At 43.7% G+C, this 25,759-nt stretch overlaps 1 protein-coding gene across 6 annotated transcripts; it reads left to right on the top strand.

Annotated features, from left to right (window-relative positions):
* The first annotated feature begins 2,217 nt into the window (after window positions 1-2,217).
* On the top strand, window positions 2,218-14,055 carry TP53INP1 (tumor protein p53 inducible nuclear protein 1). Of its 6 annotated transcripts, none has more exons than XM_015619563.2 (5): window positions 2,218-2,323; window positions 5,421-5,702; window positions 6,225-6,573; window positions 8,220-8,253; window positions 10,622-14,055. In XM_015619563.2, the coding sequence occupies exons 2-5, from the start codon at window positions 5,591-5,593 to the stop codon at window positions 10,637-10,639; spliced, it is 513 nt and encodes a 170-aa protein (XP_015475049.1). In that variant the 5' UTR covers window positions 2,218-2,323; window positions 5,421-5,590; the 3' UTR covers window positions 10,640-14,055. The 6 variants fall into 6 exon arrangements, with proteins under 6 accessions (XP_015475049.1, XP_015475046.1, XP_015475048.1 ...); XM_015619560.2 differs by having other exon boundaries at window positions 6,222-6,573; XM_015619562.2 differs by lacking the exon at window positions 8,220-8,253 and having other exon boundaries at window positions 6,420-6,573.
* The last annotated feature ends 11,704 nt before the right edge of the window (window positions 14,056-25,759 follow it).

The following is a 25,759-nucleotide window of genomic DNA, read 5'->3' as shown; positions in this document are numbered from 1 at the left end:
ATAACAGTCAGTATAAACGAAGACAAAGACTAAGGCTTTGACATTTTTTGTTGTTGTTGACCCAAGGTAACCCAGCTGCCAAACATGACAGTTCTTGTCTACACTAAGTGGTTTGTATCACCTTAATTAACGTGTTCTAACACAATGTAATTTTGCAATACAGATTAGTCCTTTGGGGCATTTATTCTGTACATTTAATTTTCTGTCTCACCTATCTTGAATTTGCAGATATGCACTGCTTCTCCCCTCCCCCTTCTATCCTGAAGCCACTATCACTGAAAATTGAAGAGGCTTTGTAGACATTCTCATATCTTGCTTCTACTTATAAACTGAAAGCTCAGTCAAATATATTATTTGTTTATGTCCCTTGATAGTGCTGATGTTATAAAAATAAAGTTGATCTTTTAATTCAGGAACTTCTAGTTCTGCACAGAAAAATATCATCAAATGCTAGCTAATTGAAGCATTTGCAAAAAATATTTCAGATTGTACAGCTAGGCAGTCTCTTGGTCAACTCACACAGCCTATTCCCAGCCATAGGAAGGCACTTTGCATCATTCGTCTGAAATCTACCTTCTCTATTTTGTTTTACATAGAGCAGCTTTGTCCTTACAAGAAAATGAAGGGGTGAAAAAAAAGAGAAAGCAAGAAAATAGACAGAAAAGATATCATTAAACATTGAGGTAAAAAGATGAAGTTTATCTGGACTCTAGCAACCGACACACTCATGCTGCACACATAGTTTTTTATTACAAAATGCTATTATTTTGTAATAAAGCAAGTTCCCCAGCACAACTAAATTGGTAGGACATGTTGCGTATAAAATGCTGTTTGGCTACATATCACTGATTTATTTAAATGTCTTCTGAAGGACACAGATCTTCACCCATCCAGCACTCGCTGCAGTCTGAAGTGACTGTTAACTTTCAGATATACTCAGTTATATTAAGTGACTGAAGGTGAGCAGCACAGCCACACCAGCTCTCCTGGACTGTAACTTCACTGTCTGGAAATTCCTTTCTGAGAGATAAGCAGCTAAAATTTTAAAGTGCTCTATTTACATTCATTACCTCTTCTTCTTTTTTTTTTTTTTCTTTTCTTTTTTTTTTTCCCTAAAAAGAGGGGAAAGAGATCTAATACATGAGTTTTCTAGGGCTTTACATCTGTGTAGACTTGGTAACTTTACAGGTCAGCTAAGGTGCTTCAGCCTAATAAATGTTGAGAGATGTGATTTTTCTATACTCTGCTCCCATAAGACCCCACTTGGAGTCCTGCATCTAATCCTCAGCACAGGAAGCACGTGGACCTCAGTACAAGAGAGACATCAAGCTCCTGGAGCAGGTCTAGCAGAGGGCTACAAAGTTGATCAAGGGACTGGAGCATCTCTTGTATAAAGAAAGGCTGAGAGAGTTGTGCCTGTTCAGCCTCAGGAGGAGGCACCTGAGAGGGAACCTCATCAACATCTCTCAGTCTCTGAAGGGAGGGCGTCAAGAGCATGGACCAGGCTCTTCTCAGTGGTGCTGAGTACTAGGACAGGAGACAATGGGCAGAGAGTGACACACAGGAAGTTCCACCTGAATATGATGAGAAACTTCTTTACTCTGTGTGTGACTGAGGATGGAAGCAGACTGCCCAGAGAGGCTGTGGAGTCTCCCTCACTGGAAATATTCAAGAACCACCTGGACACAATCCTGTGCCATGTGCTCTGGGGTGGCCCTGCTTGAGCAGGGAGGTTGGACCAAACAACACACTGTGATCCCTCCCAGCCTGAGCCATGTTGTGATTCTGTGACCTGTTGAAGCAAGTTCAGAGGAGTGACACCAAGATGACTGGAGGGATGGAGCACCTCTCCTGTGAAGGACTGAGAGAGTTGGGATTGTTTAGCCATGAGAAAGCTCCAGGGAGACCATGAAGTTTTTCACCGTGAGGGTGGTGAGGCACTGCGAGAGGTTTCCCAGAGAAGCTGTGGCTGCTCCATCCCTGGAAGTGCTCAGGGCCAGGTTGGACGGGGCTGTGAGCGGCCTAGTCTGACGGCAGTGTCCCTGTCCACGGCAGGGCTTTGGGACGCCGCCATCTCCGTGCTCCTGCCGGCCCGATCCACAGCGGCGGGGGCGGGGCGAGGGGCGGGGCCCGACACATCCGCCCCGCCCCCTCTGCTCCCCGCCCGCCCGTCACGTGCGTTAGCGACAGGCGGCGGCGGCGCCCATTGGCGGAGGGGCGGGGGGGCGTGGCCGGCGGCCGGTCCGTCAGCTGCGCCGGGCCCTGACAACAAAGGGCTCCGCGGAGGTGGCGCGGGCGCGGGGCTGCGGTGGTCGCGGTCTGGGTGAGTTCGCTTTGCGGGGAACTGCGGGCACCGAGCGCGTTGCTGGTGTCCCGGGTGCGATGGTCTCCCGCGGTCTGAGCGGTGGAGAAGCGGCAGCAGAAGCGGCGGAGTCCCCGTTTTCCCGTGCGCCCATCCCGCCTTCTCTCCGCTGGGAAGGCGCCGAGGCCAGGGGCTTTTGGCCGGGAGGCTGTGGAGCAGCCGGTGGTCTCGTCCGTCCCTCTCCGGCCGGCCACGGGAGCGTAGCCGGGGATGTGCGCAGCTGCTGCGGGCTCCGGCGGGTCGCTGGACGCGGCTGTGGGGAGCCTCCTGGCGGTGGATGCGGAGCTGAGGGCGCGGGGGACCGGCGGCTCGGCTCCTTCTAGCACAGGACTGCGCTGGCATTGGGAGGTGGCTTTTTCTGGTTGTGTGTTCTTTTTGCTTAGCACATACCCCATCTCCTTTGCTTGGTTAGAAACCAAAACAAAACAAAAAAAAAAAAAGGAAGAAATACTCTCTTTTTTATTGTAGCGATACTGTGTTGTTGACATTCATTGGATGTGTTATCTATAACAGCCTCTTAATCATTACTGTAGCTGAGTCAGTTGTTCCCAGGCTTGTGTTTTCCTGCAGCTGACAGTTCCTGTCTGAGAACTCGAAAACCTCCCTCGGTCACTGTCCTGTTTTCTTCCCTGGACGATGGCCCTTGATAACACCCTAACTTCTCTTTTGCTGTCTGACTTGCACAATAGCACACAAGCGTGGTCTTTTTAAAGGCGCTTGTCCAAAAGGATGTCAAAGCATTAACCACTTTCTAAATGTGCTGTGGTTTTAAGCCCAGCTGGAGATGAAACCAGGACAAAATGATTCAGATGTTTTTTTGGATCCTCCTTGGGGTGGGGGAAGGGAAAAATAGGACAAACTGCTTTTGATCTACAGAAAGTCATTTGTGGGTCAAAAGCTGAGGTTTGTTTAACTCACATTCTCAGGAACAGTGATCTCTCTTTTACTTGTTAGAGGTTAATTCTTCTGTGTTGCTGTGATGTCTTGATAGAGGAGTGTGAGCTCTAGTCTTGCTCCACTCTGTGCACAGAACTAAAAACCAGCCTCTGACTGAAAGTACCTCCGGGCTTGATCTAGGAAGGAGGTAACACACGTGTGTGGGAGTACAGGGAAAGCCAGTGTTGACCAGCAGCCACGCAACGGCTTACTACTTAGCCTAAAGAAAGAACAGACTCATTTTTTCATAGGCCTTGTGCCAGGAGAGAGTTAGGGAAGGATGTGGAAAGTAACTGGAAAACTAAAGACTTCAAGCTTTCACTTAGAGTTTATTTCCTCATCCATAGTAAGCACTGCCTATAATTGAAGCACTCAAACATTCTCAAGAAGGTGTTTAGGAACACTGTAGGCATTTGGCATTTCCTTAGGTAACCCACCCAGGGCTTAGCAACCTTAATGGTTAAAAGCTTCCTACTAGTAACACTGGAAGTTGAACTTTGCTGCAATTTAAAGCCACTTCTGCTTGCTCTGGATATAAAAGACTGCAATAAATGTTTGCCTCTTCATATATTTGACTACTGTTATAAGTTTTTCCTTCCGTCTATTAAGCTTTTCTGTTTTGAAAATTTTGTTGATTTTCTTTAGACTTCTGATTGTTTTTATAGCTCTCTTTAGGAGAGACCTGATGTTTCTTTTTCAAGTCTGGTCCTTAAAAATAGACCTGTATCACTATTGCAGCAGAGCCTGTTGGTTCTAGTCTTGTGTTTTCCTGCAGTCAGTTGTTTCTCTTGAGGAGCTAGAGTGCATAACTTCTTGAGTTTCACTGTTACCTTTTCATATTGCTCCTGAAGACTACTTTAAATTCTGCTCCTATCCTGTGCTGTCTGAATAAGGAGGAAGCTGCATGAATGTGTCCAGGAGCAGTGCTGCATGGAGCAAGTGTTTGTCCTTACCTTGTACAAGTGGGTGATGAGGTCTGGTTTCCTGGGATAAGATGACACAAGAAGCCCAAACGATTCTCTAGTGTGGCCTGAGAGTTCTAGGGTATACTGGCCTATTTATAAATAACACCCTTTATGGATTGTATCTTTTAATATCTGGATTTGTGTACTGTCATGTGTCTTGCTCCCTTTCTGAATGCAGGCACTCATACTGTCTTATATGGATGTATTCTTTCCTATTTAATATCAAGCAGGTATTTAATCTGTAATAATTCTGATCTGCTATGATGATTCAAATATTGCGGTGGGCAAAAATAACTTGTAGTTAAGTTAGTGAATATTTTCCCCGTAGTCTTTACTTTTTCACCTGCTTTAATGGCTTCTACTTACTGGCTCGTACATAAATATCAAAGGCTTTAAATGTGGTGATCTGAGGTGTTTAAACATTCAGCTTCTTAGTACTAATGGGATTTTTCATTTTAACTGCCAGATGCAGAGGTCAGGCTTATGGTGACCAATTATGTGTAGATTATGGGGAATGAATTGAGAAATAAGCACTAGGTTTAGTTAAACATATCTGATACTTTTCCGTGTTCCTTGGGCTTACTTGGGTGGTTGCTGTGAAAATTATCTCACTGGGGTAACTCTGTGGTGTACTTTGAACCTGAAGACAGGATGTGCCTTGCTTCTGTGTTAACTTGTAGTCAGAGGCCCTGAAATGTGTGTGATGGAAGGGTCAAGAAACACTGCTTTGGGCCTCCCTGGGAGCCCTCACAGGAGCTCCTCTGTCAGCAGAGGACTTGTCCGGAGCAGAAAACTTGCCCGTGGTGTCTCTCTGACATGGGGAAAGACAGGGAGGGAGCTGGGGGAGCGTAGACACAAGAGTCCTGTACAAGAATCCTCTCCTCCCTTAGGAGAAGGTGGGACTGACAGCTGAATACACCTTTTCTTGGGGAGGAGGTCTAAGATGAAGGCAATCAGCTCCAGGAGAGACCTAGGATTGGGTGTTTTTTATGTATCTAGCTGGGAGGAGATGGTGAATGCCAGCGAAGCTGCCTCTCCTCTTTGGGGAGAAATTTCACTGGTACCTCAGACTGCACTAACAAGGGGCTTTTAATTTGTTTCCCTAGGGATGTTACCTGTGGTTTTGTCATTAAGATCTTTGTCATCATTTTTTACAGGTTTCACATAAACTGTTTACAAGTCATGCTTTTGCATGTCCTGTACCTAAGCTGATAAAGCATCTATGCACTTTAATCTCAAGTCTATGCCACTCTGCTAGTAGTGTGAGCTGTGCCTTGAACCTTGGATATAAAGACCTACCAGCCAAAGTCTTGTTCCTGCCTTAGTAATGTTCCAGAGGTTAAATAACATGCTCATGGGAGAGATTGACAGCTTGTCCAGCCAAGAGCCAGAGTTCACTGAGAAAGAAGATGACGAGTGGATTCTGGTTGACTTTATAGGTAAGATGTCTGTCAGACATAAATTTTGCTTTTGTCTTGCTCTGGCTCTTGCTTGTCTTAATTCCACATGAGCAAACCAGTAGCTTTGGGAAAATTCATCTCGGCAAAACCAGTGTGGGATTAGAGTGTAGGGTGTCTTCCAAACAAATGTTACATTTTGTATAAATTGGGGAGAAAAATGATGTCAGGTTTATAAGCCTGACACAGGCTTCATCAGAACCTCTTGTCCAAATAAAATGTATTTGACTTATTTCGCAATTGTATAGCTTAACTGATAACACTTGTTTGACGTGTCTAACATGGCTTGCCTGGGAGCTCCCTTTTCCCCTCCCCTGCTTTTGAAAAGTAAAAACTTGCGCTAACAGGGTGCTTTTTTTTTTTTTCTTTTTTTTCTTTTTTTTTTTTTCCCTTTGTTTTTTTTTATATCCCATTTCTGGCTACATGCAACTGTGTTGTTTTCGACCTCCTGCGATCACCAACATCCATGGGTTCTTCTCCACTGGTGAATTGTCCCTACAGCAGACACTTGCACTAATTGTTCTGTGGAGGAAGCAGACATTGTTGAAGCACCAGCCACGGACAGCTCGCCTGTCTTCTCTTGTTTATCGTCTCCCTTGGAACACTTGCCAGAGGCCAACGAGTCTTGCTTCATCCAGTTTGAGTCATGTCCTATGGAGGAGAGCTGGTTTATTACCCCTCCCCCGTGTTTTACTGCAGGTGGATTAACCACTATCAAAGTGGAGACCAGTCCGATGGAGAACCTCTTAATAGAGCATCCCAGCATGTCTGTGTATGCAGTCCACAATACCTGCCACAGCCTTAATGAGACCAGATGTGGGGATGAGGAGTTTCACAGCCCAGGTAGTCCCAGGTATGTCTGAATTCTCTTGTCAAGGAGCTCTGGTGCTGAAAATATCTGGTTTCTACTTGAATCAGCTTAGACACTTAATACTGAATTTTCCAGCTTATTTTAGGGGATGTGAATAAAGCATGAATCCCACAAAGGTGTGTAGAGTGGTCAGGTGCCTCCCTTCTCAGAAAAATGTTATACAAGATGGCCAGTTGGGTACACAGTTTGGCACTACAGTGAATATTTATGGCTCTTTATTACTCCCTTGCAGAGCATGTTCCAGTCCTAACTGGTGGCAGTTAACTGTATAGCCAGTAACGTAGATATGAAAGCACTTTGCCCCCTTCACAGCTATGTGTGTTTTTCATAACTGCTAGTCAGTACTCTTTCAGTCATCTTGTGAGATGAAACATAGAACTTTAATTATCCTGACAGGGAAGTGGCTTGGGGTTTAGGTGGGAGGCATCTTTGGTTTATTTTTTTCATTCCTCAACCTAGTGATAGATAAGTACAGGATTAAATTTACCCACAGGTAGCTTATGGAGCAAAAGCAAACAGAAAGATTACACAAAATTTAGTCCCCTCAATGTGAAAACCTGTGCTGCAATCTTCTACTTTTAGCAAAGAAGTGCTTTTTGGTTTGGGGTCCTAAAAATCTATTCTTGTGGGTTTATTGTGGAGGTACGTTTGCCATGCACTGACATTCTTTGGTGTTGGTGTATATAGCTATAACAGTATGGTATACATGGCTTTATGCAAATAGAATATTTGCCATTATGGCCCCATGCTTTCCCATGTTCATTGGTTTTGAAATAATTGGATGTTTTGTGAATCCCAGTTAGTAAGAAAGTCTGGCTTTCCATACCATCTTGTTTTTAAGTTGAGAAACAATAAAACTAAAGAAAAAAAAGCACAGTATACTAAGCTTTGATTTACAGAAAGAAATTAGTATAGTGGTTGAGTCGCTGTAGGTAGATGCCTATTGACTTGTCTGATCAGCCCCTTGACATATTTAAGGTTTTAGTTCAAAGAAAGAGGTGACTTCGAGATGACATGCTGCTGTATAATGCTGAAGTATAGTACAGCTACTATTGATCTTGGAGTGGGATTTGTATAATTATTTATTGAGGACAGTTTATGATGTTAAGCATCAGTGGTCTGGCTTCAGTCAAATTGGGGGAACCTGAGCAGACAACATCTTTAAAATGAGGGTCTGAAGGAATCTGCAAGAGTACTGTAGGCTGCAAGTCATGCCCTAGCTGAAGTCAGAAAGCCACTTTATCTATAATATGAATTTGCAATGAATAGTAATATTCAAAGTTAGAGACTTTCAGTCACTTGAACTGGGAATACTGATGTAAATTCATCCAGAGAAGAATCATGTCTTGTGTTGTACAGTACAGTTAAGCTGCTTTAATGTGTGGGGAAGCTAGAGGTGTGCTCTTCAGCTGGTGTGTAAGTTTCTTTACATTGAACTCTGTGCTGTTGCTTTGTCAGAGCATCTAGGCTCTTGTACAGGGTATTTTGTGTGACAGCTGGGATGAGACTAAAGTCTAAACATGAAGTAGATTGCAGAATTTGGTAACATTAGTTACACTGATACTGTAAGTTTCAAAAGCTATTATGAAGTCTCTAGTGGTTTAATGGTTGGCCATTTAATATTGTAGGGCCAAGAAAAGCTGCTTAAGGCACACTGGCACAGTAAGTACTACTGTTTTGGAACAGTGCTTTTTGTTTGATCAGGCTGCTAGCAACACTGCTTCCTTTAGAGCCTTGTCTGCCAAAGAAATACTGGTTTTAGGACTAACCTTTGTGCCAAATGATTACTTGATCAAGCCTAACTACATCTGCTTTAACAAACCAAAACGCTTAGTGCAGAAAAATTACTGAAATAATTGGGTTGGGGGTCTGAAGCCTTTAATGTTTCTTGTGAGATGTGGTTCTGTAGCACAATGAACAGGACACTTCTGCTTTCTAGCAAAATAGACACTGGAAGCGCAGCAACAAATGTATGCAGTGATGGTCTGGTTTAAGACACAGCCCCTCTAAGATTCCATTTTGACAGTATGATGGAGACTCATCAACCCTGTTCTCTCAGTGCATGGAGCTCACTAGTGCCAGCCTACCAAATGCACCTAAGGTACCAAAATGCTGCATTTTGGAAGAGTATGTGGCCATTTAGCTAATTCAAACCACCTCTGCTATCTCAGTATCATTTTATGATGGAAAATAGAAGAGTGTTGGTTTGCAAACCATTGCTGGAAGGGTATTTGATGGGGAGTGGGGCAAGCATAGATATCATCAGCCTGCAAGTTTAAACCAGTTTCTCTCCTTTTGTGGAGGAAATCTCTTTTTTCATTTTAAATTCCTTTCAAAGCAAAAGGATGTTGTATAAACTTCCCTATTTGTCAGATTAGTCATATTCTTCCATAACAAAACCACAACAGTTTGTATTAACAGTTGCTGCCCTTTGCTAGCTAAGGGTATACTTAGGAAATACAGGTTGCAATAACTGTGGTGTGGCTTCCTGGCTCCTTAATAGCTTTCCTCAGAAAGGCTTCAGTTGCAGTTCCACCTCCAGCACTGCTGCAGCACCCAAGCACTGTTGGATGTACTAAGGGATCACTCCACATAAAAGACAGTAGTTCCATATTTGCAGGTACCCTCATGTAGATTAAACTGGTGTAATCTGCAAAGAATGTATTTACAAGGCACTGTGAATTGATTTGTGCTTGTTATTAACTTATTTTTTGCTTGATATTTCAAGTACTAGGTTTAGGACAATATCCAGTGAATAAGCAGGGGAAGACCAGCATGTCACATATGACTGTTCTGTAGTCTCTAGTCTTCAGTCGGTCATATCAAGCTACCCAAGGATCCAAAAGCAAGATTAGTGTATTTAAAATAAGAAAAAAGTAGAAGGGAGGGAGTATTCCCTTGATAACAAGGAATATTTCCCTCCAGTGTGGAGTGGGAGGAGGCAGAAGAGTTTACTTTGTGTCAGGCACCTGCAGCCCCCAGAGTAAGGCTACAGAGGGCAGGCATACCATGGGTGTGGCAGACCTGACGTAGTCTACAGACATCATACAATAATTGCAAGTTAAGCTCTTCCAGAAGAGACTTTATCAAAAAGTCATTCTAGTGTTGAAAGACACTTTCCAAGAGACCTCTTGCACGTGCCTGGTCTTGCAAACATCTTTTCTGGGCATCACTGACCAGTTGACAGCTGTTTGTTGGGCCCTGAGTGGGGAGAGAGAAGGCAAGAAACTCTGCTGCCACTGGTCTCACACCAGCTCTAGAATTCAGATTAGGGTTTTGCTTTGCTTTTAAAATGGCTAGGTTATTTTTAACTTTACTTTGGAAGTTTCAGGAAATGCCAGTGATTGTTCTGTCAAGTAGGGAAGTCCTTTTTCAATATGTCAGTCGCTGCTTGCATAGGCTGCTGGTTTGTTTTTCGCTAGTGCATGATGGAGCAAGGGTTTGCCAAAACTGCTGATTCACTGCTCATGAAATTTAGGGGCCTGGTTGAGGAACAATCCTAAGTTGTTTTTCATGTGTGTCACAATTGGTCTACCTTTCTATTCCTCTGCATGAACATTGTTTGGATTTACTTGTGTGGCTGACAATTGAAACGCACTTTCGTTAGTATGCTTCTGTTTTCAGGCTGAACCATAGATGTTCAAGATGATTTTAAAACAAACTTTGCCTAGTGGATAACTCTCAAATCTTCTAAAGCTGGAGCAGTGTGACACACATTGCCACCTATTTCTGATCTGTGCTGCATCTTGGGCTTAGGGAGGTGGTGTGGGGAAGAAAGAGCACAGTAGAGTAAGACACCGTAAGTCCTAAGGCTGTTGTGGGGTCCTCACACAGAAAGTGATTTAGCAACACTACACATTACTTACCAGTGTGGTAAGTGGCTTGACCTCACCTCAGCCCAAATCTCTGTCCAGTAGAATAAGGGTACCCTTTTGAAATGCTGGATGTTGATGTCCATATTCTATCCTTTATTTTGCTTGTCTTTCAATGCACCTCTGTGGTGACTGATACCTACTTATTACATTTCTAGACTGGAGGCCCGAAATGAAACGGGACAGCGTGTTCACTGCTATGTCACGGCTCTTGCTACTAGTTCAACTTTTCTGGAAAAAAACAAGAGCTTTCGTCCTACCCACTGGATAAAAGAACATAATGAAAGACACTCTCTCAACAGAAACAGTCTCCGTCGCCAAAACCTTACCAGGGATTGCCACTCTCGGCAAATCAAGCACAATGGACTGTTTGTTCACCAGCCTTGCCAGCGTCAGTTCAATTACTGATGGTTCTTGTGGTTTTAATCTATGGTCTAATTGTTTCTTAGGTTGCTCTTGTTTTCTTGTGTAGGTAAGTGTGGTCAATCTGAAGCTGATCGTCAATCCCTCAAACACAATTGTAACTAGTGTTACATTATTTTCAAAATACACATAAATCTCCAAACATCTTGCATCAAGTTCTAAATGTTGATGTTAAATATCAATGTCTTGGAAGCCTATCAATATGATAGTCTGTGTGCTGTTTTATAAACTATGATGTATAGATGGGTTCTTAGTTGGTATTTTAAAGAAACTTAACTGAGATGGAAATCAGTTACATTTTGCATTAATCAAAATGGAGTTAGAAAATTTGAGGTTAGCGATGTGCTTTAATGACCAGTACTTGACAGCTTGTGTATCTGTCTGTATTCAGTATATATGATTACTTTCTAACAAGGAAATACTATAGCTGCCAGTGGATATTACATAGCTGCGCTGACCTGTTTCAGGAAGGACATCTCAGCTAAATTCCTAGAACTTCCTTGAGTTAGTGGGGTCTGTGTAGGTGTGCTGGGTACTTGATATGGATATGGAAAGAGGGTTAAACGTCTCACCAATATTGTTGCAGTACAACATGGCACTGGTGTTACAGATGTAGTACCTCACAGTGGAGTGGGAAGAAGTGTTACCCTTTGGGTAACATGCAGATGTACAACACAGAGAACTGAACTGGGTTTTACTAGGTCAAGTTTGAGTTTCTCCATTTCTATCTTTGAAGCATGTATTTCCCCTGCCCTATCTCATTTAATCTCTAGTCTAGTTAAAGGAAAAAGATGGTGGATTGACTGTTCTTTTAATCCCATCAGTAGCTGACTGCTCTTCACAGAAGTCAGGCTGATAGACAGCTATTTCTGAGCTACAAATTACTATTAGATAGTCTCATATTTACAGATTGAGAGTAGCTCAGAAGTAGCTAGAAGGAAGATTTTATTTGAAGTTCTCCTAATTTTCTCTTTCTCTCTATGAAAATGAAATCCAAGTTAATGGGGACTGCAAATGTAGGGCAGTGTGAGGCAAGGAGAAGTGGATGCTGAGCTAAACACAGCAATAACAGTGTATAGAAATTGATCCATCCACCATGGTAGTTCTCCTAGCCCGTTGGAGGCAAAAGGACTGAATAGCAATTCCATGGGCCAAAAGGAAAGAAAAGCCATTTAAAGCTATCAAGTAGTTTTCTTAGTAACACTGTGCAAGATGTTTTGGAAGTTGTCAGGCACTGCCAACTACAACTACAGGTGAAGTTCACCTGTTCACAAAAAAAACCCTGTTACACAGCAGCCAATGGTATGCTGAACCCTGACAGATCAATCTGGGAAGTGGATTAAATGGCTATGGAAATAAGGAAGCAGAAATCTGCACTGAAAGAAGGGGAGGGAATAAAAGTAAGTTTATCTTCCTTTTCTGCCAGTGTTTAATGTGACTTGCTGTTTTCCCTTGTGTTCAGTGCTTAGGGCATTACAGCGTTAACATTACACTCAGCTGTGTCTTCCAGTAGTCCTTACACAGAAGTTGGTATAAGGAGTCATGTGAGGAGTCTTTGAAATAAAGCAAGGTCAATAATGTGAATTGTTCCAGACCTATGAAGTATTTAAATTTAGCCAAATGCTTCAATTTCACTGAATTAAAACCCCAACAATTCAATTGACCTTGATGTAGTGGTACTGTTGTGTGTTCTGCAGTTGGAATTTGTGGGACCTGCTTAGCATACAGGGAACAGCAATTATAACCTATATTTCACTGCAGATGTGCTGCTTTACTGGAATTAGGATTGTCACAAAGGGATGTTGAAAATAATTAAATATATAAAAGCAAGAGGTGCTTTCCTGGATACACCAGTTTTTGGGTTTTGTTTTTTCTTGACAAATTGAATTCACATGGACACTGAAAGAAAACAGAATTGGTCGCACTATGAGTTTTTAAAAGAGATATTTTGTTACTGCTCTTTTAGCAGTATGTTCCCATGTCTACACAACAATTCTCATGTGGTCCAAATACTTTGGTTTATCTGCAAATAGCTGTAGTTTCACCAGTCTCTTACCTGTTCACAAGTACTCTTACTTGCCTCAGATTATCTACCTTTATCACTCCAACTTTTTGTCTAGCTTAAACTTCCTTATCCTTGCTGCCAACTTTCTAGCTCAGGAAAATTCTTTGCTTTCCTGTATTACTTTTCTTTATATAAAAGTAACTACTTTCCTTCAGCTTTAATTTTCTTAAAGTGCAATGAAGGAAGATGGTCTCCACCTCCCTGTGCTGGAAGGAGTAAGTAATCCCTTCACTCCTAATGGGGAGATGGAGCTGAGAGTATAAGGCTCCCAGGCATTAAAATGAGAGCCTTGGTCTATTCTTCTCAGTAGGCAAGTAAATGCAACTTTAGACTGCTCCTAGAATTGGGAGATACTGATCTTTTTATACTGCATTACTAGATGACTTTCTGGTGATGAAAACCTATATCTTTCAGGATATAAACTATTTTGTTGCACAAAGCTGTGCTTCTCAATTTGTAATATTGGAAACCATATTATTGTGTGAGATAGTACTACATCAATGGCTTTTTGTTAATTTGTTTTACATATTTATGTTGGTCTAGCCCTGTTTTGTGCCTGGAGCTATTGGGCAATTAGATTTGTTTTGGTTTTCTGTTTTAATAGTGAGCTGTGTGGCTTTTTATATGGTTTTTTGAATTGTATTAAAGTGTGTGTTTTTTCTTGTAAAAGTGGAGGCCTTGCACTGTCTCATACTGATTGATATTCCTGAATCTTGCTGAAATTGTATTTTCATATGTGTTGGTCAATGGACAGACTTGCATTTTAAACTGTGCCTTCTACACAGCAAACTTGAAGATTCAAAAGGGACATTTCAGTTGGGATTAATACTGTACATCAGTCTATGCATATATGGCAGCTTCTCTCCAGAGCCACTTCTCTATTTGTAGCAGTCCTTTTGATATGGAAGAATGTGTGGCTCTTATTTTTAATAGTTTAACACAAGCTGAAAACAGACAAAATACAGCACTTTGCCAAAAAAGGTAGCATTGCTTAACCAGTGTGTATTTACTAAAGTGATCTTCTGTATTTTGTTTTCATAGTGCGTTCTGCGCACTGTGGGGAAACGTGATCTTAACTCTCAATAAAAAATGGCCTATTAAACATTGTCAGTCTGTTCTTTAGTGTTAGAGATTAGTGAAAATCCAAATGCCTGAGCATCCTGTTCAGGGGACAGGTACAAGTTCTGAGTGTCTCGATGCTCGCTCTAGTACAGCAGTTGCTCTGGAACTTGGTTTGCATTGCTGATCAGGTGGTAATGTGCATCCGAGCAGTGTTGCACATCTCTGCTGACTGCTGCCTTTCCTGATCAACATGCAGGAACTCTGTGGGTGAGCAGGACAGAGATAAAAACACCTGGAATGTGCATGGGGTGGGGGGATTTCTTCCATATCTTGGCTGAACCTCTCGTTTCAAGTCATGCCCCACTGCCTATAATTTTCCTGCCATGCACCACCATGAAAAGATCTGTATGGAAAACTGCCAGTACAGGTATCCTATGAGGGGGCCGAGATCCTGTGCAGATGCCTAGGGATGGGGTTAAGGAAGGCAAAACAAAGCCGCCTGTAGCTGAGCTTGGGCAGGGGATGTAGAAGGCAACAGGCCTTCTACAGATATACCAGCTGCAAAAGGAAGATCAGAGGAAGTGTGGGCCTGCTGCTAAGCAGGACCAGAATCCATGTGACAAAGGACATGGAAAAGGCTGAGGTATTCCATGTCTTCTTTGCCTTGGTGTCTACTGGGAAGCCTTTGGGATTGTAGGCCCCTGACACCTGTGGGAAACGCTAAAGCAACGAAGACCAACCCTCTGATGAGAAGTCTCAAGGTAAGAAATGCTTAAAATAGTGTACCATACACAGTTTTATGGGATGCACCCATGACTGGTGAAGGAGCTACCTGATGTCTTTGTGAAGCTGTTAATTGTATGAAAGGGTTTGGCGTTGGACAGGATTCCTGAGGGCTGGAGAAAAGCAAGTGTCCTTCCTATCCTCAAGGTAGACAAGAAGATACAGGGGAACAAGACTGTTCCCTTGGTGTCTGGGAAGGTAATGGAGCAAACAGTCCTGGAAACTATTTCCAAAATGAACAAGAAGGTGATTAGTAGTAGTCAGAATGGACTTATGGGAGGAAAAGCATGTCTGAGAACTGGATAGCCTTCTACAGTACTGAGCTGTAGATGACTGGCACCATGGATAAGGGGAGAGTGGTGGATATTGTTAATCTTGCCTTTATCAAGGATTTTGAGACTGTCCTCCATAACTTCTTCCCAAAGCAATGAATTATGGACTGTGTGAAGCAGATGGTGAGCAGGTGTGTCGAGAGCTGGCTGAACCCTGTGTTCAAAGTGCTGTAATCGGTGACATGAAGCCAAGCTGAAAGCTTGTTTTTACTGGTGCACCCTCTCAATGCAGGATCCTCACACTGTTACAAACCTAACAGTGGCAGAGTTGTTTTTGCATCAGAGGGCTGTGCTGCTATTTAGAAGAACTTTAATATGGAGAAATGGTCTAACAGGAACCTCATGGAGTTCAGTGTGGGGCAACCCAAAGTCTTGTACCTAGAGGAATGAAAAACCCAGGCACCAGGCCAGCTGGCTGGAAAGCATTGTGGCAGAAAGGGCCCTGGGGGTCCTGGTGGACACGAGGTTGAGCATGAGCCAGCAGAGCGCCCTCATGGCCTCAAAAACTCAGAGCTTCTTGGGCTGCATCAGGCAGGGTGTTGACAGCAAGGGGGAGGGATGTGATCTTGCCCCTCCACCCTGGGCCAGTGAGACACGTCTGAATGACATGTACAGTGCTGAGCTCCCAGTATGAGAGGGCATGGATGTACTACAGGGTATCCAAAAGAGGCCAGGGAATAATAGGATTGAAGTCTGAAATAACCAGGAGAGGATGAGAGCTGGGATTGTTTAAGCTGGGGAAGAAAAGCCTGGGGGGAATCTTGTCAAGGTATATAAGCAGCTGAAGGGGACAATAGAGACAGCAGAGCCAGACTCTTCTCTAGTGGTGCCTAGTGCAAGGACAAAAGGCAGTGTGTGCAAGCTGAAATACAGGAAATTCCTGAATGTAAGAAATAGGCTCAGAGATCTTCTCCATGTTATTTTGGCTTTTTCTAAAACTATATAAATAAGGGGGGGTTTAGGCCTCCAGTCATTTGGGATCCTTGATATCTGTGGCTTTCTGAATATCATGGAGAGTGGCCTTGAAATTACATCAGCCAGTTCTCTCAGCACATTGGATACAGGTTTCCATGGATTTGTATGGACTGAGTTGTTACAAGTAGTTCCTGATTTAATTCTCACCCACCAAACAAGTAGGGTGACAAAATGATCTATTTAACTGACACCAGTGAAAAGGTATTTGTGCAACAAAGCATCCATCTTCCCAGAGCAAGAGCTGAGTAAAATCATTCCCTTTGAAATATAGATCTTGTCCTGTATGTTTATCAAAGCAACAACTCTATGCTGAGAGTTGTACTCTACTCTTCAGGAGAAAGTTTAATCAAATATGCCTGTATTATTGTGTCTGTACAGATAATCTAACATCATCAAGCTGATAGTGTTCCTTTTGGGGGTGCTTTCAGACCTGATGCAACTTTTAAAATTTAGCTTGGACAGTCTCCAAAACACCATGAACAAGTGTTTTTTGAAACTTCTCTGTGCTGAAGGAAAAATGTTTGTGTGATGGGTTTCATCAATGTAACTATTGGCTTAAGTTCTCACTTTACATTCTAATTTTTCTGCCTATATAAATCCTTTTGTTTCTCTGATAGAGTGCCTTCATCAGTGTTAAATGTCAGAGAGAACCATAATTACTACACAGTTTCCTCATCAAGTAATTCAGTATCTGCTTTCTTTGTCTCATTGACTTCTGGTGCATGTTTATTGCCACAAAATATTGTGACTGTTATTGAGTGATTCTTACAAGGAAGGTTTGAGCTTTTTGGAACATGTAGGAATGACTCATCAAAAGAACATGCTGATGCTGCTGTGGCACTGTTGTTCCCATGGTGTGGTTGTGGAATATCAGAATAAATGAGACTGAATTGAGACTTAACAGGCTATGTTTTGCACCCAGATTTTTCTTGATGAAAATACTGTTCTGGAGTTACTGCTGTACAACTAATACTTCAGAAGTCTCTCAACCTGTTCAGTAGTTCTGCGGGCAGACTGATAGCTGAACATTCACCCTAATAAGGCAAATAACTATTGTAATTTCATGAGTAAGCTAAGGAAAAATAACAACAAAAAACCCAAATAGATAAGAGTAATAAAACTAGGATAGTGTCCAGGAGCAGCCTTCAGATCTCAGCTTGCAGACATGGGCTGTGCCATAGGTCTAAACTTTTCCCTCTATAGACTTCAACTTGTTGAGTCCAAGCAAGGTGACTTAGGCAGTATAATAAAAAATACCATTATGCACAAAAATAAATCTACCAGAGTGCTAAAAGAATTGTAGATTCCCTGAAATGGGGCTCTTCAGAGAATTAGCAGCAGAGAGAGGTGGAAAAGAGAAGGGAGGGCTCAGGTTTTTGGGGTATGTGCTTATAGGCCAAGAGCTGACAATTTTTGCAAGGTAAACAAAGGAGATGAAGTCTTGATTAAGAAAGGGGGGACTGACATGGGCAGAAGTATCCCCTTATCTACTCCTAGCAGTGAATTTCAGTTCTAGCTCTTCTATGGTGTGAGACTGAAGAATGGTTGATGGGTCAAAGCCACGGGTCTGAGATTCAGCAAGACCAAGTGTTGGATCCTTCACCTGGATCACAATAACCCCACACAGTACTGTAGGCTTGAGGAAGAGTGGCTGCAAAGTGGCTTGTCAGAAAAGACCTAGGGGTGCAGGTTGACATGGTTGGATGGTTACAGGCTCTTTGGGAGGATTAGACATAGCAGAAGAGGTAGGGGTTGGCACTATATGTAATGGAAGGGCTGGAATGTGTGAAGCTCACAGTTGGCAATGGCACAGCAGAGACTGGATAAGTATCTAGGGGCAAACAAACAGTTGATATGGACGTCATTGTGGGAGTCTACTATAGACCTGCCAGGCAGGATAATGATGGCAACAAATCCTTCTCTGAAGAACTAAGGGACACTTCCAAAACAACTGCTCTTGTCCTTATGGGGAAGTTCAACCTGCCAGAAACTGACTGGAAACATCACACAACTGCTACAATCTGGGGCAGTAAATTCCTAAAAGACCTAGGTAACAACTTTATGGAACAGGTACTAAGGGAGCTGACTCAGAAAGACACCCGTTGATCTGCTGCCTGTCAACAGAGTGGATCTTGTGAGTGATGTGGTGACTGGTGCCATCTTAGCCACAGAGACCACAAAATGATTGAGTTTAAAAACTTTGCTGACAGGAAGAAAAGTGCAGGTAAACCTCAGCTCTGGACATGAGGAGAGCAGACTTCAGGCTGCTCAGGGAACTAGTCAGAAAAGTCCTCTGGGAAATGCTTCTGTAGTGCTGGTCACTTTTTAAACATCACCTCCTAAGGGCACAGGAGCAGCAATTCTCCAGGGTCAGAAGCCGAGCAGACGAGGCAGAAGGCTGGCTTGGCTGAACAGGGGTCTTCTCTTGGGTCTAAGGCAAGAAAAGGAAGGTGTGTGACCAGTGGAAGCAAGGTGAGGTGGAAGAATACATAGATGCAGCTTATGCAGCTTGCCACTGTAGGGAAAAAATTCATGCAGCTAAAGATCAGCTGGAATTGAAGCTGGCCAGAAATGTGGGAGACAGTAATAAGTTTTTTTCACATACACTAATGGCAAAAGGCAGCATAGAAGTAATGTCAGCCTGTTACAGGATGAGGATGGGCACCTCACAAACAGGGACATGGACAAGGCAGAGGTGTTTAATGCATTCTTTGCCTCTGTCTTCAGATGATGGACCAAGGGCATCTCAGTGCCCTGAGCTGAAGGACCATGGCTGTGAGAATGATCAAATCCCAGCTGACTCTGAACTTGTGCTGCTCCAGATGGATCCCTACAAATCTATAGGGCCTGATGGGATTCATCCAAGAACCTTCAATTTACAAGCTGGTGTCATTGCAAAATCTCTCTTGATTTTTGAACTGGGAATCTGGAGAGGTCCCAGCTGACTGGAAGCTGGTGAACACTGTCCTGATTTTTCAAGAAGGGCAAGAAGGAGAACCCTGAAAAATACAGACCTGTCAGTCTCACTTTAGTTCTGGTAAAACCATGGAAAAGATTATTCTGGGAGGTATTGAAAAACACCTGGAAGGCAACAGTCTTCAGTTTCAGCCAGCATGGCTTCATGAGGAGAAAGTTCTGCTTGTCAAACCTGATTTCCTTCTGTAACAGGGTAACCCACCTAGCTGATCTAGGAAAGACTTTTTGGACTTCAGCAAAACTTTCAATACTATCTCTCTCAAGGTGCTTCTGGACAAAATGTCCAGCACACAGCTGGACAAACACATCATGAGATGGGTGAGCAACTGGCTGAGGGGTTGGGCACAAAGGGTTACAGTGAACAGGGTGACACCAGGCTGGGGACCTGTCACTAGTGGGGTTCTGCAGGGCCCCACTCAGCCCAGTTCTCTTCAGCATCTTCATTACCAACTTGGACACAATATTCAAGGAAGTACTAAGCAAGCTTACAGAGGACACCAAACTGGGAGGAGCTGTCAACTCCCTTGAGGTCAGGGAAGCCCTGCAGAGGGACCTTAACTAGAGAGATGGGCAGTCACCAGCTGTATGTATTTTAACAAGGACAAGTGCCAGATTCTGCATGTGGGATGGGGTAAGGCTACATGTAAGGACAGACTGAGGAATGAGAGGCTGGAGAGCAGTGCCACAGAAAGGACCTGGGGTCCTGGTCTGTAGTAAGTTAAATATGAGTTAGCAGTGCCCTGGCAGCCAGGAGGGCCAATCCTGTCCAGGGAGTCACAGCATCACCAGCCAGGCAAGGGAGGGGATTGTCCCACTCTGCTCTGTACTGGGAAGATCTCACCTTGAATGTTGTGTGCAGTTTTGGGCACCAAAACATAAAAAAGACATTAAACTGTTAGAGAATGTCCGAAGGAAGGCCACGAGGATGGTGAAGGGTCTGTAGGAGAACCCTTATTAAGAGTGGCTGAGGCTGATTTGCTCAGCCTGGAGGAGGCTTAGGGGAGACCTCAACATCCTCATAAGGGGTGACAGAGGGGGTAGGACTGATCTCTTCACTCTCGTGACCAGGGGCAGGACCCAAGGGAACAGCATGAAGCTGAGTTGGGAGGTTTAGGGTGCACATCAGAGAAATTCTGGTTCTTCACCCTGAGGGTGAGTGAACATTGAAACAGGCTCCTCAGGGAAGCAGTCACAGCACCAAGCCTGACAGAGTTAGAGAATTGTTTAGGCTATGCCCTCAGGCACTCGGTGTGATTCTTGGGGTGCCCTGGCCAGGGTCAGGAGTTGGACTTGATGATCCTGATGATTTCTGCTCAGCATATTCTATGATTCTATGACAGTGGCTGAACATGAGCCAACATGTTCCCAGGTAGCCAAGGCAGCCAATGGCATCCTGGCCTGGCTCAGCAATAGTGTGGCCAGCAGGAGCAGGGCAGGGATTGTCCCCCTGTCCTGGCACTGCTGAGGCCACACCTCGAGTGCTGTGCCCAGTTCTGTGCCCCACAATTCAAGAAGACTTTGAGGTGCTGGAGTGTGTCCAGAGAAGGGCAGTGGAGCTGGGGAAGGGTCTGGAGCACAAGTCCTTCAAAGAGTGTCTGAGGGAGCCAGGGGTATTTAACCTGGAGAAAATGAGGCTGAGAGGGGATCTTAATGCTCTTTACCTGAAAGGAGGTTGTATCCAGGTGGGGGTTGGTCTTTTCTCTTGGGTAACAAGTGACAGAATAAGAGGATATTGCCTCAGGCTGTGCTGAGGGAGGTTGAGGTTGGATATCAGGAAGATTTTTTTCACTGTAAGGGCTGTTAAGCATTGGAATGGGCTTCCTAGGGAGCTGGTTGAGTTGTCATTCCAGGATGCATTCAAGAAAATGACTGAATGTGGCACTTAGTGCTATGGTTTGGTTGACAAAGTGATGTTCAGTCAAAGGTTTGACTTAATGATCTTAGAGGTCTTTTCCAACCTTAATGATTCTATAATTATATGAATATGTCTTGTATTAAATGGGGAGGACAATATGGCTTCTGTGGCTGGTGACAAACTGCCAAACAGCTGAATAAGTACATCTTTATTAATGTTGGGCAATTTGGGGTGGTTGTTATCTTCTGCCTATCATCTTTGCCTCTGGAGAGGTCCATGGTGTTGCCTAAACATGGCTAAGCCTGAGGCTATGGGGAATCATCAGTCTTAGCTGTCACCAAGTGTTGAGAGGGTGTTTGCTACAGTGCTTGGAAGCTGGAGCATTAGCAGTAAACACCCTTCACCTTGCAGGCTTGGGAGGGAAGGTCCTGAGCCCATGGCCTGGCAGCTGTAGGTTTGATGAGGTGATGTGAGTTGTCTGGATGAAGAACCACATACACTTCCAGGTCACAGGCAGAGCCCAGGAGAAGGCCTTTCCCTGTAGCCAGCTGTCTGCTTCTCCTGGCAGCAAGGTGAAGAGGTGTCTCCTTACATGCCTAGGAGGTGACCCTAGGAAAAATGAAACTGTTTTGGTTTTAAAAAATCCTGTGTTATTGTCCTACTTGTCTTCTACATGGCTCTTCTCTTCTCCTTATTTCTTGGTCCAAAAGGTGTGACACTTGCAGACCAGTGGTGAAATAAATAAAACTGTAAACCACCTCCCCACCTTTCAAATATCATAATCTTGAAATCGAGGTGCTCTCAGGGAAAGATATGGGAATAGGAATAACAGTTCTTTACTAAGGAAATTAAAATAAAAATGCAGCAGTACAAAAAAAGAAAATGAACAAAAAAATCCAACCCACTGACAGAGTCAGAATACAACCTAACTCCCTGCTGGTCAGGGTGGTGGCAGCAGTCTGATTAAGTGGTGGCTGCAGGCCTGGAGTGACAGATGTGGTTCTGTTGAAGCAGTGATCCTGTAGAAGGGTGTAGTTTCCCTCTGAAGGTCCGGTGATGTAGATGGGTCCAGTCTCTCCTCTGGGAATCCAGTGGAGAAAAACTGCTGTGGCATTCTCAGTCTCTCCAAAGATATCCAGGTAGGAATGATTGGTTCCTCCCCCTGGGTGGAGCATCTCACAATGGGATGATGTGATTTTATCAGTCATGCAGTGAGACTCAATGGCCCATTAACAGAAGATTTCCTCCTGGAGGGAGGATGGGTCGTGGAAGAGATAAAGAATACTGCCCCACCTGGTTTCAACAGCTGGTAATAGAATACATCTTTGGTTACATCTTGCATTGCAACCCAAGACAGATTGTCATACAAGCTGCTTATTAATAGCTGGTTTTGCCTATGCTGTCTGTTTCTGGTATTTGCCTTAGAAAGATACTTTAATTTGCTTATGACTAAAGGTTTACTCTGCTATATTTTAGCTAACAGATTCTTAATAACAGTAATATGAGCTCTCTCCATTAAATCAGAAAAAAAAACCCCAAACAAACCACAAAATTAGTCAGTCTAGTAGGGTCTTAAAAATACTCTTTAATGCATATTAAACTGCATCATGATTGTTTAAAAATAAAGGGTTTGTGGAGTCTCCCTCACTGGAGGAAGAACTGTCTGGATGCAATCCTGTGCCATGTGCTCTGGGATGGCCCAGAGAAGAGAGGCTGGGCCGGATGACCCACTGTGCTCCCTTCCAACCTTATACATTCTGTGATTTTGTGAAAAGGTCTCTGAATGAAACAAGCAGGAAAGTAGAATATTGTAGGTTCTAATAGAAAACAAGAGGTTTTTAAACCTTAGGGTTTCAAGCTGTCTCATGATCTTCAACAGAAAAAAAATACCCTTATGGAAGGATGCAACTTCCTGACAAAGTATTTCTCTTTAGGAGGTATAAAGCCTTAATGGTGCTTTGTTTAGGCTGTGTAGCTGGATCCATAAATAGCCTTAAAACTCCTCTTAAAAACAGTGAATTTCATCTACACAAGAGCAGGCCTGTCCCTTAACTACCTTTCAGAACAGCTTTGACAAAATTGTTGTGACTGAAAAGCACAAAGCCTGACAGCACAAGCAGATGACCAGAGCAATATACTTACTGCAAGGCAGGAGGAACACAGGACTTGATATTCCATGTTATTTTTGTGCCCAGATCACAGTGGAGCTGTGTGCAAATGTTCTAATGAAATACTGCTTCTTTCCTTGGGAACAACTAAATGGATTCAGAAACTCCCTGAGAGAAGAGCAGTATTGAGCACACAGTAACTGGATCGATCCTCACAGCTTTACATCCATGCATTTTAGATCCTTGGTAGATTCTAGGCTTCTTCAAATAGATCCATAAAAGGATAACCAAGAAAAACAACCTCAGATGTGTAAACTTGAAAGCCTTAATACCTTCTCTGGAACATACCTACAGGTGGTAATTGGGAAAAAAAAAAGAAAAAGAAAACCACCAGGCTAATCTGAAAAGACTTTCTATATCCCAGCACAAACACTGCTCAGCAGTAGTGCATTTCTAGAAGCTTAGAAAATCTTCTTTTACATTCATCCTCCCTAAGGAGGCATTCACACAGTGAAAGAGGATGTGCTGTGTGTCAATCCACTTGGAAATGTCCCAGCGTGGACTAACTCGCTTCGGTTTTATTGCCACATCAAAAGGTCAGTGTGTTAGCTTGCATTAAAATCATAATTTCATTGTCTGCTGCAGGATTTGATTACACATTAGCTTCTGGGGGTTTGGTTTGGTTGGTTTGTTTTGTGCAATTTTTTTACTGATGAGAATTTATGGGAAAAGTTGCTGGCAGGATGGGGAATGTTCATGGGACCTGGTGCACTTTCCACTACTGAATCAAGACCACAAAAATGTGGCAGGTGGCCTGCAGCAACTCACATCAAAAGGTCTAGAAAAATGAGCAATGTAATCATTACACTCTTACTGCTGAGAACTATTCATGGCCAACCTGTCCCATTCAATTTTTAGCTACTGTTCCCTTTACAGTGTTCTTTCACAATGTGCTATGGAGCTTATTACTGATGTACCAAACCCACTTTGCTGCATGGAGCTTGGTTGCCAACAAGCCCTAATAAGGCATCTCTGAAGGGTAGAGGTTTTTTAGGGAAAAAGGAGAATTTGTTTCTCTTCTCCTGCTAGCTGAAATTTCAGTTGTTTTTAACAAATTAGCTATGGTTGTATTTCAACTTCAGGAAGTCAGCTAAAGGCAGGAGGTCAGGTCAAGTTTGCCCAAATTCAGGGGACCACCTTTTCTCTGTAGTCAGTGGAGTAGGAGGTGAACTTCCAGGCAGCACGATGCAGCTTGCTGGTGGATTTCAGAGGAAGTCAATTAAAAGAGAGACCTGCATGTCTACTGCAGGCATCCTGAACTATGACATGGGTCATTTCTTGCAATGGGCTGATGCAATATATTCAGTTGACAAAAGATTGTTTAAATGACAGTGAGTTTTGGCCTTTTTTGAATTCCTTTCGAGCCACAACTAGCAGATTTTCTTCATGACAACATCTGGAACAGACATTTTGCAGAGCTGAGGTGGCTGGTTGGCTGCAATGTCCATCTTGCACATGTCAGCGCTTTACTTGAAGTTTGCAGGAATTGTTGTCCCTAATTATCAGGTGCTATAAGGACACACAGCTGAAAGATGGCCCTTGGTGCCCAAAACTTGGGTTAAACTTCTGTCAGTGACCCTGCTGTGACAACTCTGCCTTGGTGGGCTGCACTGCTTTTTCTCTTGCCCTTTAAAATGGCAAAGCTACCAGAAGGTAAGCACCTGGTTATTATGTTTAATTACTATAATGCATACTAGGAGGAAAAACCTATGTTTACTCTTTAATAATGTTACACTTGGAAAAAAAATAAGTGGGGAAAAAAAAAAGTGGATTTACTTGAAGGCAGCCATGGCTTCTGATTGTGGTGTTTTGCAGTACATGTGCTCAGGACTGCATGAAAGTACCAGTTGTTCCTCATCAGCAAAATGGCTGCAGGTACCTTGCACCCGGTGTTTTAAAGAAAAGTGTCAGCTTACAGCATTGCTAGGTATGTGGTGTTGTGGGGTTTGGTTGCTTTTGGGGTAGTGAGGATTTAATTTTGGGGTTTTTTTGGAATGTGTATTAAGAAAACTCCATGCAGCCATTGAGTGATGTTAACAGGAGGTGTGCTGGCACTGAGGGTAAGCTCCAGCATCATCTGCTGGAGAAGGGGATTGCAGGGCAGGTGCTCCTGCTGCCCTGGGACACGGTGGGACCCTGAGGGGCAGAGGTGGGCCCGGCTGGCAGGTGCAGAAAGCTGCTCTGTAGGGAATAGGGCTTGACGTGATGTCATGGAGGCTGTGCTTGGGGAGGCCTGTCCTCAGCTGGCATAGAATCACAGAAACAGTGAAGTTGGAAAAGACTTCTGGGATCATCGACTCCAAATCTGAACACCACCATGTCAACTAGACCATGGTGCCATATCCAGTCTTTCCTTAAACACCTCTGGGGATGGTGACTCCACCACACCTCCCTGGACACTCCATTCCAATGTCTAATCGCCTTTTCTGTGAAGAAATTCTCTGTAACGTTCAACCCCAACCTCCCCTGGTGCAGCCTAAGACTCTGTCCTCTTGTCCTGTCACTTGTTACCCGGGAGAAGAGGAGGACCCCTCTTTGGCTACAACCTCCTTTCGGGTGTTTGTAGAGAGCGATAAGGCCATTGCTGAGCCTCCTCCCGGTGCAGCGGGATGTGTGGCAGCCGGCGTGGTGCGGGGTGTCGGTGCGGGCCGGCTGCG

Source organism: Parus major, chromosome 2 (assembly GCF_001522545.3).
Source record: "Parus major isolate Abel chromosome 2, Parus_major1.1, whole genome shotgun sequence".
In the NCBI taxonomy this organism is placed as follows: Eukaryota; Metazoa; Chordata; class Aves; order Passeriformes; family Paridae; genus Parus; species Parus major.
Note: the sequence above shows the minus strand (reverse complement) of the source record. Positions and strands in the feature narration are given on the sequence as shown.